Consider the following 16,512-nt stretch of genomic DNA (forward strand, 5'->3'; position numbering starts at 1 on the left):
TCCCACACCCTCCCTGCTGTGCCCTCATGGTCTCTCCTTATGCATAGGCAGTAAAGTAAAATTTACAAGCATCCTGCTCTCTGAAATCCTGGCAAAGGAGGAGTCTTGGAAATTTCCCTATTCAGAGCATACAAGAGGAGATGAATCCTGAAACAGTGGGGTGAAGAAAGGTGCTGCTGTTTGTATACCATCCAAAGCCGTGTGTGTGTGTGTGCGCGTGCAGACCTTAACACACATCTGAATGGCCAGCCTCAGGTGTAGCAAATGCTTGCTTAAAAACTTAGTTACAAATATTTTTTTACTCCAAGTTTTTGCATGAAAGGGAGGAGGTTTTTCTCTGTTTGCTTATTAAGGATCACTATCGATGTCTTCTGCATAAGCCCTCTCACCTGCTAGTGACATTTAGTGAAACACTAAACCAGTTCCTAAAGATTTTCAGCATGCTAGTAGCGATATTAGCAGGTTTTAGCTTTCACATGTGGAATGTTTCCTTCTCCATATGTTTGTACAATAGGCTTCCATCATGTGGAACATCTGAAGTGTCTGGATGAAACAATAGGGTCATGCAGCTGGAAATCCAAACACAAACAGCTTTTTTGCCTTTTTTTTTTTTTTTTCTTTCTTTCAAAGAAAGTTTATGTGTATGTGTGTGGTTTTTTGTTTGCTTTTAAAGATCAGAATTTGTTTGCTGGGAGGTGGCCAGCAAAAATTGCTTGTGATTGCTTTCCAGTTCCTCATTCTCCAGTTTTTGGTACTCTCAAAACAAAACAAAGCATATTTGAGCACCTAAGCTGCATATGGATTTCATTATTTAAATCTCCCCCAGGTATTTGGGAGGTTTATATATTTACAGTTAATTTCGGAACACTAGTTCCACAGATTCCTATGAACACATACATAGCTTGTTGAATGGACTCTTATATTGAACTCTGCAAGCCAACTTTTACTGCAGTGCTATAGCTTTTGTTTTGTTATAGGTTTTGTCTGGTTACCAAGCAGTTCAGACATAATCTGACCATGTTTTCCACTCTTTAATTTGAGCTGCTTTGGCCTGTTCAGTTTATAGAAAATGAAAACCAGACTGATCTTCTGGAAACTCCTTAATCACCCTGTCAGGTCCCACCAACTCTCTCGTTTACCGTTAAATTTTTCTACGGTGTGTTGTGTACACCTTGTTAATGAGAACCTGCTTTATAAGAAAAAAAGACCTATGCTGACCTATTAAAGCCCTGAAGCAAATGGCCATAGCATCTTGAACTCTTTATTACACAGCCTTACTTTTATTTATGATGCTCCTCATCATATTCATGATCATTTGCCTGAGGAGGCCCTGTAAATGATGATTTTATTTCTCATTCTAAAGCTTATTTATTTATTGGATATTTGAATAAGAGTATTTTCTGAAGGAAAAAAAAAAGAAAAGAAAAGAAAACAAGAACAAGAATGGCAGCTTTGTATGTTTATAGGATCTTATGTGATATGGTATCTTGCATTTGTATTGGAAGATCTCTGTATGTCTGTTAAGTATCCAGTCACAAGAATTAAACTTCCGCTCAAGGATTAGTCTGAAAATTCTGCGTGGAAAAGCTGGTCGTTGATGTGAATTCTAGCACTCCCTGGTGGATGTTATCTTACATATCATTTGCTTTCTTAACCATAAAAACTAATGTTGGGATGAGAGCGAGAAAACAATGATCAGACTGCCCTTGTAATGATGTCTCACTTGCATTTGTTGCATGAACGTAGCATGATAAATCTGAGATGCTAATGACAGATTTCTACCTGACATAGTTCAAGTGTAACAGTTGTAGTTCCCAAGGGAAGACTGCCTATTCAAATGGGTCTTTCCAAGAACTGGATTTGCATATTTTAAATAGATTTTTCAAATCATTTCATAGAAAAGCAGTCTGGGTGTTTTCTTTTTTCAGACTGAGATGAGAAGAAGGACATGAGTAATTTGCAATGTGGGGCTGCAGAGTGAGGGATGAAGAGCTCAGAATAAGACCTGGCACTTGGCTTCTAGTAAGAGTACCTAGATGTAAGAGTACTGATTAAATTTAAAAAAAAAAAAAAAAAAAGTTCTATGCCTTGGCCTAGGTTCCTTCCAGAGCATTTCTGTCTTCATTTCACACTCTTACCAATGTTTTATCCACTTCATAAATGCTTCTCCAGCTGGCATACAGCAAGTACTGAGTTATCAGTGAACAACAGGGTGCTCCTGTGGTAGTAACATCAACTTGGGAAATTGTCAAGTAGCAGAAGTACCTATAGTAGAAGTATATATGAAGTAGAAATACCTATACAGAGGTAGCCTTAAAAATCTAAAGCAAATATAGAACTGGCTAAGGAGAGCGAACTTCGCTTAGCCAAACTTACATAGCCATAACTTGCAAGACTTCTTGTAGGTGAATCCAAGTTGATCTTAACTAAAGAACTGGAACAGGAGAACTAAAACTTCCGCATATTTCTAATGTTGGGAAAAAACAAACAAACAAACAAACAACAACAAAAAACAAGAATCATTTTTGTTATCTTTTCCGCATCCTGAAAGTATTCTAGCAAGTTTCATGTAGGAAGTGTTAGAAAACTGAGTTGGCCACTAAGTCTTTTAAAGTCTCCACCTTAGTTGAGAGGGGACATATTCTTTGAGAGGGCTGTTAGGACCATGAATTTCCCTCTGCAGGAAATGTCTGCATTTTGTGTCAAGAGGGAGGCAAGGACCACAGCTGGGTGACCTTTATTCATTGCCTTACATAGCGGTCTTCAAAATGTCTGCAGAAATTTCTGCCTATTGTACATAACTCCAGTGAAGGTTGGCGTCTCTGGCCTAATAAGGATAAATTGCTTTTGCTTCTCACCTGAAAAATCTCTCAAAAGAAGGAGAGCATCAACTTGACTTTTCTCTGGTTGCTCTGAAAGCAAGTACAAAATGTCAAGTTACAATATATGCACAGACTGTGTATACTGCTGATCATGCTATGGAAAGCTGTACTGTTCCATGGGTGATTGTTTGGAAAACAGCCCTTGTTTGTGTCTCTGGGAACAAGCATTTTTTTGTAAGCAGAAAAAGGCCTTGCATCTCTGGAGTTAAATGAGGAGGTCTGTTGTTCTCCACAGAAACTGGAGTGTGTTGCTGTGTCTGGTGGTTGCCTGAGTGCCCATGTGTTTTTATTATTATTATTATTATTTTATTTATTTATTTTCCTTTTCCCCACCTCCTGTTCTCAGAGAGGATTAAGTAGGAGGGATGGTGACCTTATGATGTAGTTATGCTATCTGCTTGAGGCCAGGTATCAAAATATGCTGCAGCTGTGAAGCTGGGACCTTGCTGTAGCTGGGCTGCCTGGGCCTCCTACCTCTAACGAGATCGCTGACCTTCTCCTGCCACTTCTGCAGCTGCTTTGATTCACAGAGATTTGTTGTGGCAATGGCCTGCCTAAAGGTTTGGCATGCTGCCATAGGAAATGTTGCATCTACAGGCAGGCACCAGGAGCTGGCCGCTCTGACCCAGGAGCAGGTGAGGATGTCCTGAGCCCCATCGTTCTCTTTCCATCCTGACAAAGCCTACTTGCCTCTTTCAAAGGTTATGCAAACAGTAACATCCTTGCCTTCCCCCCCCCCCCCCAAGTGAGGAGAATGTTGTCTGTTCTCCTGTGAAATAAAGCAGCACCTTCCAAGCAATCTTTTGCAGATTTTCAGGGCTCAGCTGCAGCAAAGTCACATATGGGAAGAATAAGAGAAAATAGCATGCCTACAGTCTGAGGTACGTTTGGGCCTCCAAGTCCTAACTCTCATTCAGACTTTGCATTTTGCTCTAATTGCTGCAGTGAATTCCTGCTTCCCTCCTATACTCTTCTAGAAAAACTTTATTTTCCTTGTCTCCTGCAGCTACAGGCCTTCGTAGTCCCCTCCCCTTCCTACCTGTATTTTGGTTCACTTCGAATGTCCTGTCAGCCACTAAGAACAGCAGAAAACTTGTTGATAGGCATGAAAACAGGGCCCTCTAAAGCAGTCTGGTGTGTGCCAAGTAGTAATATAAGATGAGTTGGGTTCTTTCCTGGAAATGGGATTTGCAGAGTGGAAATGTCACATCCATAATCACAATCATGTGGTGGAACTGCTGTTACCCACGACTGAAATAACAGAGCATCTGTTAAAAAATGTAGTTTTGATTTTGCTCAAATCCAGCAGGTTGCACTCACTTCAAGAAATATTAGACCCGTGTTTAAAAACAGGAGTGCAACTGCTCTGTATTAAATGTATTAAAAGCAAAAGTATGCTCAGCCTGGTTTTGGGGTCCTACAATTGAGGCCTGTTCAGCGCTCATTTATGTGAATTTCCTCAGGGCACAAAGCAAGAATACAGACTATGTGTGCTGGTGTATGGATTGGTGTCAGGACACGGCTACTGGGAGGGAGAGGAGACCCCTCAGCAGACAGAATACACTCCACATTGAGAACTCTCTGGGGGATCATTCTGAAAAAAAGTCACTGTTGAGGATGGAAAAAGGAGACGGGGACGACTCTCTCTTTATATTCAAGCAAGCTACCAGCATTTTTTTATGCTCTGTCAATCCCATGTCCTGATCTACTGCTGCTAGGCATGCTATTTCCAAGCATCCAGAGATGCTTGAAGAGTTGCCATAATACAGGATGAGAGATTCTCCTTTTGCTGCTGTCTCATGCTTTAAACAGCAAAGGCAATTTGGCAGAGGGGAAAATGGTGATTCCAAGGCAGTTCCAGGAATTCCTGTACTGCCAGGTAGAAAAATAAGTTGATGTGCTGCTGCTGTATCTAGTTCATTCTAATGAAAGAAAATAAACCTTTAATGATGAGCTGAAAATACAAAATTAAGTAGAGTGCTAATTTAATAAATCTCCGATTACCTTTGTCCTCCACTTGGAAACAGCCCTAATATCTTTGATCTCTAGATCAGTCAGCTAGTGAAGTCTAGTGAAGTAAATGTGGTCACTTATAAAACTTCAGTCTGTTAGCTTAAGATCTTACTCTTGGGATAGTCTTTCCTTAGATCCTGTATTTGGTGAGCATCCAAAAAGCTCAGACTTCTATAACTTGGAAATACTGTGAGAGGAGAACTTGGTCCTTCTGCTGGGAACCACAAGAATTGTATTTCTGGAAGCTTTGCAGCTAGTTCTAACCACGTCAGCAAGTAAAGACTTGTCCATATTTTGTTTTCCCACCCCCTTAAGCTAGGAGTGGGGCATGATCTCTTTCCCTCTTCCTTTCTTTTTTATTATTATTATTATTTTTTTCTTTTTAAAGCCCTAAATTCAATCATTTTCTTTCTGCTCTGGATGAAAGTTCAGGCCACTTCCTATTTCATTCCAGGTAGTTGGCTCTGTTTAAATATCCAAGTGATCTTTAACTCAGAATGAACCTCTTGTGTTTGGAGGGGCAAGTAACCGAGATACCATACCTAGCTCTGCATGTTAAGAGCAATTGCAAAGATTGGTTGAGCCAGGGTTTTAAAGAGGTCCCTGGGGCAGAATAAAATGTGGAAAAGCTGATGAGGTAGTCTTAAAACATTGCCAACTCTTTGAAAGAAACACACATGTACACGCATGTGTGCACATTATATGTTTTTAATTTTGGAGGGGTGATGGATCCTAAATAAAGCTTCCTGAATTTTCACCCCACCAATACTATGGTGAGTTCAGATGGCTAAATTTAGTTATCCGGACTGAACAGTCTTGCATTCTAAGACCACATCCATTTCTGTCCAAAATCTAATTGCATATCTCTACATTTGGTGTACGGTCAGCTGTAGGCTGACAAGATAAGGCTACTAGGCACCTTAGCGGGGGGACTAGGGGACTCTGTTTTATAAAAGTGACAAATCTACCTGGAGAAGTGTTCTCTTTTTTACTATCCCCCCCCCCCCCCCCAACAAACAAAACATAATCAGTGAAGTATCATCTATTTAGTGGGCATACTTTACAGGAAAGGACAAAACATAAAAGAATATTGTGGTCACAAGCACAGGATCATAACCAAACATTTTGACTTCAGAGTGATCTTCTTTAAGGGCCTAAGGTCTGCATAAACAAGTTCTATCCTCATCTTCACTCATTACTCTAATATTAAATTTTTCTAGTACAGCCTTCAAGCAAAGACCTAAAAGCCCTTTAACTTGGATAAGGAGATAATACACGTCTGTTCTTGAAGACACTAATAAATGCAGCAGCTCTTAAAAGTTCAGTCAGCTTGAAATGTAGTTGATTATTCCTTCTCTGGCATTTCTAAAAAGAAGTGGAAGTGACATTTTTAAGTATGCCTAAAACTGGAAATACATGTGAGAAATACACAGAAGCTGAGATGTGCATAATGCATGAATGAGGGAGAAGTGGGTTATTATCTTTGTACATCTTTTCCCCACACACCTGAAACTGGGTATCTCTATCAAGTGTGCATCTTGGCCCTCGAGGATGTCTTAGAAATTTAATGGTTCCACTGTATTTCTCCAGTTTGGTCTGCTGAGGCTTTCACTCTGGCTCTGTGTACACACTAAGATAGCTTAATATTTCTTGGGTATGTTGTAAAAGAAAACAAACTACACTGGACAGGTCTCAAGCCAGAGAATCTGAGATTGTGAGATTGTGCTCACAAATAACAAACATCAAGACAGGACGTCCTCCTTCCCCTTCTTTGAGATAAACACTTCAAAAATAAACAGTCTTTGGGACTATGCAGGCAGGACAGTGTCTTCCAGGATGCTGTGAACAGCAGCTCCTCATAACCAGCATTAACATGAATGAAGAAAATGTATCACTACTGCACTCAGGGCTTCAATGAAAGCTATGAACACAAAGGGGCTGAGGGTTTCCATAACCAAGACCTTGCATCACTTTGTCTCCTCTTCAGCAGGGCATATGTCTTTACAAGCTGAACGGCATGGCCGTGTCACCTTCTCCTGCCAGATACATGTAACAGCATCCTCCCCACATTCTCTCTGGGCTCCCAGCACCACCTCACGCCTGAAGCATTCCTCTCTTGGAGGCAGGCCAGAGAAGCTTGAAAAACTGAGCCCTGCCTGCTTCTAGTGGTTTGGGCAGAGGCCGGTACCCATCACTGAAGAGCTCTTGTGGGCAAGCTGCCACATTTGTGGCTTTTTTGCAAGACCCTCCTGCCTGGTAATCACCTATCCATTCCTCACACCTTAAGATTTCCTCTGGCAAGCCACTATATTTCATGTATCAGTACATTAACCATTCCCAATCACACAGCTTTGTATGCTTGAAAACTGCAACCCTTGCTGCCTTCCAAAAAAAAAAAAAAAAAAAAAACTTGTTCCTCTGAAGAGGTCCCTTCTGAACCCACATGAGTTTGATGTGCCTCTCTCATCAACACACTCAGGAGCCTATCTTCTGAACAGATAAAAAATTGGAAAAATAAATAAATCCTCACCCTTTTCATAACTGGCCTAATTGGTGTAGGCATATATCAACTGTTGCTTTTTAAAAATCAACCTATCATTTGCAAAGATTAAAAAATGTGCCAATTTTTTGCATGCCTCTGTCAAAAGTCTGTGAATTTATAATGCTGCAGAAGGGAACATCTGTGTCTAATTGATGAAATTCAGCCTTCATAATGGATGATGTAAATGAACTAAACAGTTTTGTCAGTAATTCAGTTGTGGATTATAAACTCATCAGAAATCTCCCCCCCTGGGGGGGGGGGGGGCGGCGCCGGAGCTCTGTCTTGCATTTCCTGTCCCTTGTGTATTTTTTTTCCTGGTCTCCAAACAAATCTTGAAGGTTTTCAGTCTCCCAAGCCATAATAAGTGAAAAATTACCCTATTGCCATGACCTTTCAACCATATTTCTGGAATGCGTATGTTGCACTAATCCACCATCTTTAGGTCTGTGGACACAGGGTACCTGTTGGGATTAAGCTAAATATTGCTGCTGACTGGCAGCCATGTGTCTTGCAGGTGAACAGAAAACATCTGAGCCTGAACCTGAGGCTCCATGGACATGCACAGAGTCTCCAAATGATGACAGATTCAATTGAAAATGAAGGCTGGAATATGAACGTCTCTTGAGAGTGGGGAGTGAGGGATTTATAAGAATGCACTTACCCATTCAACACTTCGGTGATTAACCACACAAGATCCACTGAGCTGATGGCTGCTGCTTTTGGGTGTTAACAAAGTCTTCTGGTAGTAGAGGTGGGGCTGTGAATGCTTCCAACTACGCCTTCTCAGTATCTGAAAAAAGACAACTAGGTCAGTTCACATATTTCTCAAAATAAAATCTCAACCCTCAATCACTGCTAATTAAGGAAGTTTGGGCCTATGTGTAATCCTCCTACAGCCAAGAGTACCTTTCAATAGCAGCAGTTCTGATGCAGATTCTGGCTCCAAAACTGGGTACTTCTTTAAAATGAAAAATTAGACATTATTTGTTAGTTCTTGGTATACAGATATTTAAGAGTGAGCTCAAGAGATAGAGAACAAAGGCATGTCTGCACAGATACTCCAGGAGAGAAGGAAGTCATTGAGAAGCCCTCTTTCTTCCCATTGTAGGAGTAAGCCTCTCCCTAACAGAAGAAAGGGTATAATCACTGGAAATCATCTGGTTTTCAGTAAAATCCCCAAAACAACAATAAATGTATCTGTAATTCCAAAGTAAATTAGGAAGTGAAACTATATGTTAGGATTCATAACCTCCTAAATTGACAAAATTTTGCTGTTTTCGGCTGGATTTTTACCATGAATTAACTAATTTAGATCACAACAACAACAAATTACCTCCTAGAGGAAAGATCTGTAAATTTCTCTTTACCTATTTTGGCATTACATGCTGTGGGGCACCTAAAGCGTTCACAGAAAATAATATGATCTGGGTGCATGAATTTGGTTTCCTTTCCGCTTGAGACTTTAAGCCATAGTCCAGGTGCCTTAAATTAGAAGCCCATAGTTTATTCCACTATAATTAGCATAACCTTTGATTTAACTGATACTTTTAAAAGTCAAAGTTTGGATTTCAATCTGTAGTACAGAGAACAATTTCTACCCACTTTGCTGTTTTGGTCCTTTTTTTATTGACACCCTGACATCTACCCTGAAATTACTCTGAATATGAAAAGCACCTGCTGGAAAACAAAGTTCATGCCTTGCAGAACAGGTCTGCCTTTTTGTTTTTACTTAAGGGCTTTTACCATTTGGCATTGCATTTTTTTTTCTTTCCATTTCAATATGGGCCAAAGGGAAGGAGCAGGAGAAAAAAAAAAATTGAGTATTTTGATCTTTGTGGCTTTATACGGACTTCATAAGCTTTGTTTGTTCTACTGCCAAACTTCCTTTGTGTTTAAATAGATAACAGACCAAGACGACTAATCATTTCCAATAATAATAATAAAAAAGAAAAACAAACCCCCAAAGGCTTCCCTTTCTTTTCCAATTAATGCTAGTAAACACGTGCTCCTAGATAGGGCTTGTGACTTAAATACCTATGACTTATTATTTCTGCTTTTCAAAAACAATTGCCCAAGGCAGAGACAGGGCTCTCTGCTCTCCAAATTTATGAAAGAATCTTGAAAAAAGACTCTGAGAACATCTTTGAGAGAAGGTCATTGTAAGTATGATATGGGGAAAACAGCCTCCTACACCTTTAGAGAACAAGCAAAATGGTAGGAAGCACAACCATTTACGGATTTCTTCCTCTTTGGACCGTGAAGACTAATTATGAAGAAAGAAGAAATAACACATTTCACAAGGGACTATCACTGTTACGCAAAATGCATGTTGATTGCTAGTTTACTAGTGAGAGCTGATATCTGCTATCACTATTTTGAGAGGCTTTGCATTTGAAGGACAATTTACCCAATCAAAACCACCTAGATTTTACTGCTTATTGAAGTAAATAAGACAATGCCTTTGAAACAGAAGATGAGTTGGTTGCATGAATCATGTGTAATCATCACTGCAAGGGCCTTTTTACATTTGAAAAAATAGTTTTGTAATGAAAATAACACAGAGTTCAAGATACTGTGGTGACAGTTTTTCTTTAGCTTCTTAATATTTTTAACACACAACAAGCCATTTAGGATGACACATTTGTGCGGTGAAAAAATTGTATGTCAGCAAGTAATGTATTCAGTAATCAATAACCTGGGAACACCTCTTAGCCAAAAGCAGAAATTGATGCTATTATGATCAGTAATAGAAAAAGGGGAATAGAAATTAATTACTCATCTAGATTACATTTCTGCAGAGGTTGATTATTCAATATACACTTGCATGTATATTGGCTGTCCATATTAGAGATTAATGCTCTAAATGTGAAAGTAGAAGATAGACTTTTACGAGCTTAATGAATTCCCATTTCTTGAGGCTATCTTATGCCAGTTACTAAGGGGAAGGATAGGACCTTCAGTAGGTCTAGCAGGCTGCATCCTGTATATTGTCTCTGGCAAGATGTAAGCTTATTTGTTTAATTTCCCAGGTATATTATTCCTGTGGTGCGGTGGTGGAATCGATGGAAAGAGGCCTGATTTTATCTCCAGGTTTTCCAAACAACTACTACCCAGGGACACACTGTGTTTGGCAATTTTTCATTCCCATGAGAACCCATCTCATCTTGGAAATTTTTGACTTTGACATTTTTGAAAGCTCTAGCGAAACTCCACCCCCCTGGGATGGCTTTTCAGCCCCTGCTGTAACGGAAAGTAAGGACATGTCCCCTCCTGAGGAAAACCTGGACTTCGCTCTCCATACCACTGAATCCTCTCTCCAGACCTGGATGTCGAAGGTGGCTCAGAATCTGAGCAGCAGAGGAGATCAGTCAAAAGAGCTTTCTGGTCACCTGGAACAATTTCCAGGAGCTGCCTCAAAGAAAGATGAAGCCAAACAAGCATCTGAACAAAACCAGTCTAAACAGATGAAGGAACCCAAAGCGATCACCAAGACCCAAACAGAAGAATTGCCATTCTCTGTGGCAAGTGGTGCCACGATACAGAGAAAAAATATCAGTGACCAAGAAACAGAGGAAGATTTGAAAGGCAAAATTTTGCTTGCCCGCCTAGCTGCTAGTGAGAGAGATGAAGTTTTGGGAGAGAGCTGGACTCTCCCGACAACGGTACTGCCAGTGGAAATCTCTTCCAGCCCACAGTCAGCAGTGGATGTCTGTCCCCATGATGTATTGTATGTTTCTGATCTCATCACATTTTCCTCTCGCTTCTGTGGACCAAATTCACCTTTAAACAAAACCATGATCTTTGGTTCGTCCCTGGAAATGGTTGAGGTTATCATGGAGCTGATTACCACCACTGACCGGGGCCGAGGCTTTGCAATGCTCTTTGAATACAAGAACATCACTGAACCCAACACTGTAGACACTGTGAGACAGGAAAGAAAGGAAAACATGATAATGCTGGCAGTTTTAACAGGGACCGTCTTCTTTGTACTGGCTTTGCTCTCTGCCTTCTGCATAGCTTGCAGGTAAGATGACGCATGTCTGAGCCTTTGAAGCATGTGACATTATCTGTACATGACGAGAAAGACCAGAAAACAAATATACATTTCCTTTGCTCTTCTAATGCTTGCTGTCCTTTAAGTACAGTAGTGTGTGGCTATAGAGGAAATCAAAGCCAGATTCTATTCCTGCCACATGCTCCACAGTTTTCTTTCCCAGATCTACAGCTCCACTGCATCCAATCTATTTTATTTTTCCTGCAGAAACACCTGGAGAGTGAGGACTTCCTTGGTCATTATTTGCTTTTGACGCCTGTTTCTCAGTTTTGGGACACTAGCTGCATTAGGGACAAATGCAGAACAGAGAGATCACCTTTTCCTGAGTATCCCAAACAGGCTGGGCACTGCACATTAACACCCCGCAGAAAAGTAAATAGCAACTAAAATACTACCACTTGGAATTAACATGTGGTTACCTACATTAACTAGCATTTTCCAATTGGAAGAAAATTTTATTCAAGCGACTCAGACTTTGAAATTCTAATGCACCTCAAGAGGTAAGCAGTTACCTACACATCCCGGTCACTGCTAGGAGAAGAGCCACAAGATGTGCTGTGGTATCTGTGCCTGTCCACAAAGGTCATCTGAAATGACTTGGCCAAGTGAGCTGAAGGTTAGCCTGGCTGGCTGGTTTCCAGGTCCTGATGCTAACCAGTTAAACAGCTAAAACCAGACAGTGATGAAAGCATTCCTCTCCAGTCATTTCTTTTATTTGTTTTCTCCTGATATATCTTTCAGGAGAAAGCTTCTCCACCCCCCAGCACGTTTGCATTTTCTTACTAACTCTAGTGAAAACATTTCTGTAAAAACATTGCTTTATTTTTCCTCCTTCCAACAAATTCAAAACAAAGCACAAGCTCCCCAGGTTTTTGTCAAAACAAACAGTATTTTTCAAATATTTTGACTGCAGTGGAAGCATCAGGCAAACTGAAACAAATACTGCCCCTTGTAGGGCTCTGCTGGAGTGCCTGGGTATTAGTAATAGCCTTTGTTTCACAGTGACAGAACTCAACTGGTCTGTCCCCTCTTCCTTTATCTTCTACCTCAAGTATTTTGGATCCTCCAGCACAAACGTTCTCAACTCCTAGTAGCTGAGGTTGGTTTGATAAAGGAAATTTGTTTTCCTTGTCCTTTTGGAGGCTGCATTTCTAGCTGTGCTGAATAAATACGAAATATAGGCCATCACTGTACTGAGAATGAGAAAATGTGGGCAAGGTGGTGGAGCTTAAATATAATCTCCCTTGCTGTATATAGAAATTCCTGCTTTCAGGGTCTGGGTTTTTCATAGTTGCAAGAGTTAAACTTGCATGTGTTACATCTAACTAACCTTTTTCCTTTTTAAAGAGCTTGCAGAACACTAATTTAGACCACATTTTTTTTTTGCTAGCTCTAAAGGAAAACGTCTGGTGGAAAATGTCTTCCAGATACTAAATACTTCATTTTTATACCCTTGCCAAACTTCAAAAGCGGCAGAAACATGCTGCCTTTGCTATGGCAGCAGTCTTGCTAATACACATGTCAAGTAGGCTGTTCTTGCTCCATTTTCCCTATTTAATTTCACTGCAGCTATCCATGAAGCTGAGTATTATTCAAACCAAAGTACACCAGCGATGTGGGATTCCACTGGCTGTAATTTGTGCTGTGCAGTCTGCTCAGAAAGTCAGGGCATGCTGCTCACATGTACAAGTTGGCTTTTTGCTTCTCAGATATTTACAAAACATAGTAATATTCTATAGTTGACCAACAGAGAAAACTTAATGCTCCCCCCCCCGAATGTTCTGTGTTGTGGTCACTGAGGACATCTTACTGAAAATAAAATAAAATAAAATAAAAAAGGAAAATATATCTGTCAGATATTGGCTGTATATAGAGAGAACTATCCCTAGTCCTTTAGTCTTCTGAAAGGCTCTTTGCTATGCCAGCTGCCTATGTTCCCTGCACACTATTCCAGGGAGGCCTTGATTACAATATACTTTTATTTCTTGCTAGACTTAAACCCTGTGAGATCTGTGGTGTGGAAACAATGCCATGACCTGTGCCGAGCATGTCACTTAGGCTGCACTGGAAAATTCTTTTTCCCTCTTTCCTGCCCTAACTGCTTTAAGTATATTTGTCTCTGGCCCTAGCGCCACTGGCGCTGGTTGGAGCTCGCCTACACTTTCCAGCTGTGGAGGTGTTTTTTTTTTTTTTTTTTTTTTTTTTTAAACAAAGCTTAGAATAAGACTGTGAGACCATTAAGCACATCTAACCTTCTTTTAGCTTGAGACCACCAAGCTCTATTTTATGCTTCTTGCCCTAAATAGGGGCTTGTAATCAGGTGTCAGAAGTGTTTTAGCCATAGCTTGTCCTCATTGCCAAAAATGTCAAGACTGCAAGGGGTGGGCTGAGGGAAAAAGTGAAGATGCTTTAATAACACAGCACATTCAGAAATGCGACCAGCTCTCTGAGGCATGACATTACTCACCCTGGCTAGAATATGTCATTGCAAAGGGGATGCCAAGAGTAACCCTCAAGCTCTTGGCCCTGTAAACTTGCCTTTCACTTCTCTTCGTGCTCTGCTTGCTCCTCTGGTACCACTTTGGCATTTAGCTGTGATTCTACCATTTCTATCTGCTGCTCTTGCTCAGCTAAAAGTAGCAGGGGGTTAGCTTTGCCAGGGTTAGAAATGGCCCAGGCCAGGCTTGGCACCTACTGCCAGTCCAATGCACCAAGTCGTCAGCAGTGTCTGCTCAGGCTCATTGCATTCAGCCAGGGCAAAGCTCTCTGGGGAAACTCCAAGTCTCCGCCACACTGCAGCTTTTGTTTGCTGTTTGGGGAGGAAATGAAAGCTTCAGTTGTTAGTTGGCCAATAATTCTAATTACTTTTGGCCATGAGGCCTGGCTCAAGCAATGGGGTATTTTTTATTTTCTTTCCCAAGCCCCCCAAACAAGAGAGACATCCACCTTATTTAATTTTAATCCTGTCCAGTGCAGCCAGACTTTTGCTCAATGGTTGCAATCCATGGATTGCAACTGCATATTACATCTGCATAGCCTGCCAGTGACCTGTTTCCAATTACAACCCGTCTACACGTACAGCAATTTTATCAAGTTGTCATGTGCTGCCATTTCACTCCATATGAGCTGCCCTGCTTGCAGTCTGATCTTTACCTGGAGGTGGAACTTCTCCTTCCTCCTATGACACCCTCCTAGAGGATCCTAGTCACTTCTGGGCTAACACCAGGGCTTTTCTCTGCCATTCTCATGCTAAGCAAAACCCAGAAAAACCTACCTTCCTGTTTGTAGCTGTGTCCCCTGCTCCTGTCTCTCTACAAGAGGCTGGTTTAGTTAGAAAAGTAAGTAGACATAGAAGGAGATGCCTACTAGGGAGCACAGGGCAATTTTCACAAAGCTTTCAACAGACTTAAATTTTTGGTTTACTTGGGAAGGTTTAAGCAACTTTTAAAAAAATGCACCTTCTTTTAAATGATGGAAAATGGCACATTGGGTATTTTATATGCTTGAGCTATGCACTGATCTAAATCACAGATCTACTTGGTGGCCAGGCACTGCAGCAAGCCATGGGAAGTGCAATGCATCTGGAGAGAGAAGTAAGGAAAGACCAAGGGCCCAAGTCCTGCGAATTAGAGCATTTCTCCAGGCACTTTAGCTGTAGCTCTGAATAGAAAGAAAAAAATCTCAGCTTTCCACCAGAACTTTTTGTTGGCCAAATCTAGAAATCCTTAGTTTTGGTGTGCATTAGTTTTTGACAGTAAATCAAACTGTTCAGTGGAAATGAGACACTCAATACCCAAAGCATGATAAGGGAAGAAGTTAAACAGGGGATATTTCAACCAGTTACACTTCACTATCCTAATTTAAATCTTGGGAAGAACAGGACTCTTCCCTCTCCTGTTCTCCCTTCTTATACTGTCCTTGCACAGAAAAGTGATATTTTCTGGAAAACTGGCAACACCTTACTGTCCCTTTGGTTCATTCTGCCAAACTGCAGTGTGGCTTTCAAGGTAGCTGTGGTGCCTGTTAAATATTATAAAGCACATTTATAAAAAATGGAAAAGAACCAGATCAGAGTAAGGTATAGACATTTCTTAGTGCAAAACTTGCACTGTTTATCCTAGTTTATCAACTGTCAGCTGCTGAGACTTTTATAATGGATATTTCATCTTTTCATGTTTGTCCCAGAGAATACGAATATCTTATAAATGGGACAGCTGCATATAGGACTCAGAGGAACACATTTCCAGTCATGTTTCCAAGGATTTGAACATCTTGTTTGTCATGTTAAGAGTTCAAATAAACTCGGAAGTGAGACCATCCAGTTTACTGACAAGTCTGGGTTGGCAAGGCCTGGTGTTCAATGTGGAAGAAATGTGCGCTAATTTATTTTGCTTAAAAGAAAACATTCCCTTTTTGGTCTTCAATCCTTAGGAGGGAACATTTCAATAAATGTTTGTAACACATCAGTTATTTGAAACAAGAACATTTATGATTCTGAGATTTGAGTTCTGGCTTTGGCAGGAAAGAGTAGGTACATGGTAAGAGAAGAAAATATGAATGTGATATGGAAAAAGCAGGAAATTGCACATAGTTCTTACACTATCTACCTGAATGCCTTGACCACTATGCTAATTCATTATTTTGGGTCATGTTTTACTTGGTCCCTCCTGCTTAAGCAGTTCTGGTGGCTAATAAGAGCTTCTGGTGTGTGTGTGTGCGAGGGGGCATATTTACATATGCATATTCTACTAAAGAGTATTTCCTGCTTGGCTTGATCTTGATCCTCCAGTTAAGAAACACCACTTCTTAGAAATCTCTTGCTGCTCCCTTTCCCCAAACCACTGAGTTAAGGCAGCCCTGCATACCATGGCAAAGCCCATGTGGCAGCTGATGTGATCTTGCTTCCTGGAGTAACAGCTATCCATCCAGAGTCCTTCTGAATTCAAGTCAGAAATGCAAACTTGCTCTCCTCTTTCTGTAGTCTCCTCCATATTCATAAGGAATAGTACTGGGTACACTTC

At 40.7% G+C, this 16,512-nt stretch overlaps 1 protein-coding gene and 1 long non-coding RNA gene across 5 annotated transcripts in view; one reads left to right on the forward strand and one right to left on the reverse strand.

Moving 5' to 3' along the window:
* LOC118174765 overlaps positions 1-16,512 on the forward strand; it is a 32,694-nt gene that overhangs the window by 6,721 nt on the left and 9,461 nt on the right. For 2 of the 4 annotated variants that reach the window (XM_035340374.1, XM_035340376.1), the window contains exon 2: positions 10,467-11,461. In XM_035340374.1, coding sequence (XP_035196265.1) covers positions 10,467-11,461 — 995 coding nt within the window. Of the gene's footprint in view, positions 1-3,228; positions 3,526-3,628; positions 3,764-10,466; positions 11,462-16,512 lie in introns of all 4 variants that reach the window. The other 2 variants (XM_035340375.1, XM_035340373.1) reach the window with 2 other exon arrangements.
* Positions 6,127-16,512, reverse strand: part of LOC118174767 — a 14,098-nt gene continuing 3,712 nt past the window's right edge. Inside the window, exons 2-3 of the long non-coding RNA XR_004754769.1 lie at positions 8,099-8,227; positions 6,127-6,260 (exon numbers count right to left, since the gene is read on the reverse strand). This is a non-coding gene — a long non-coding RNA (uncharacterized LOC118174767). The remainder of the gene's footprint in view (positions 6,261-8,098; positions 8,228-16,512) is intronic.

This window comes from Oxyura jamaicensis, chromosome 15 (genome assembly GCF_011077185.1).
Source record: "Oxyura jamaicensis isolate SHBP4307 breed ruddy duck chromosome 15, BPBGC_Ojam_1.0, whole genome shotgun sequence".
Taxonomy (NCBI): domain Eukaryota; kingdom Metazoa; phylum Chordata; class Aves; order Anseriformes; family Anatidae; genus Oxyura; species Oxyura jamaicensis.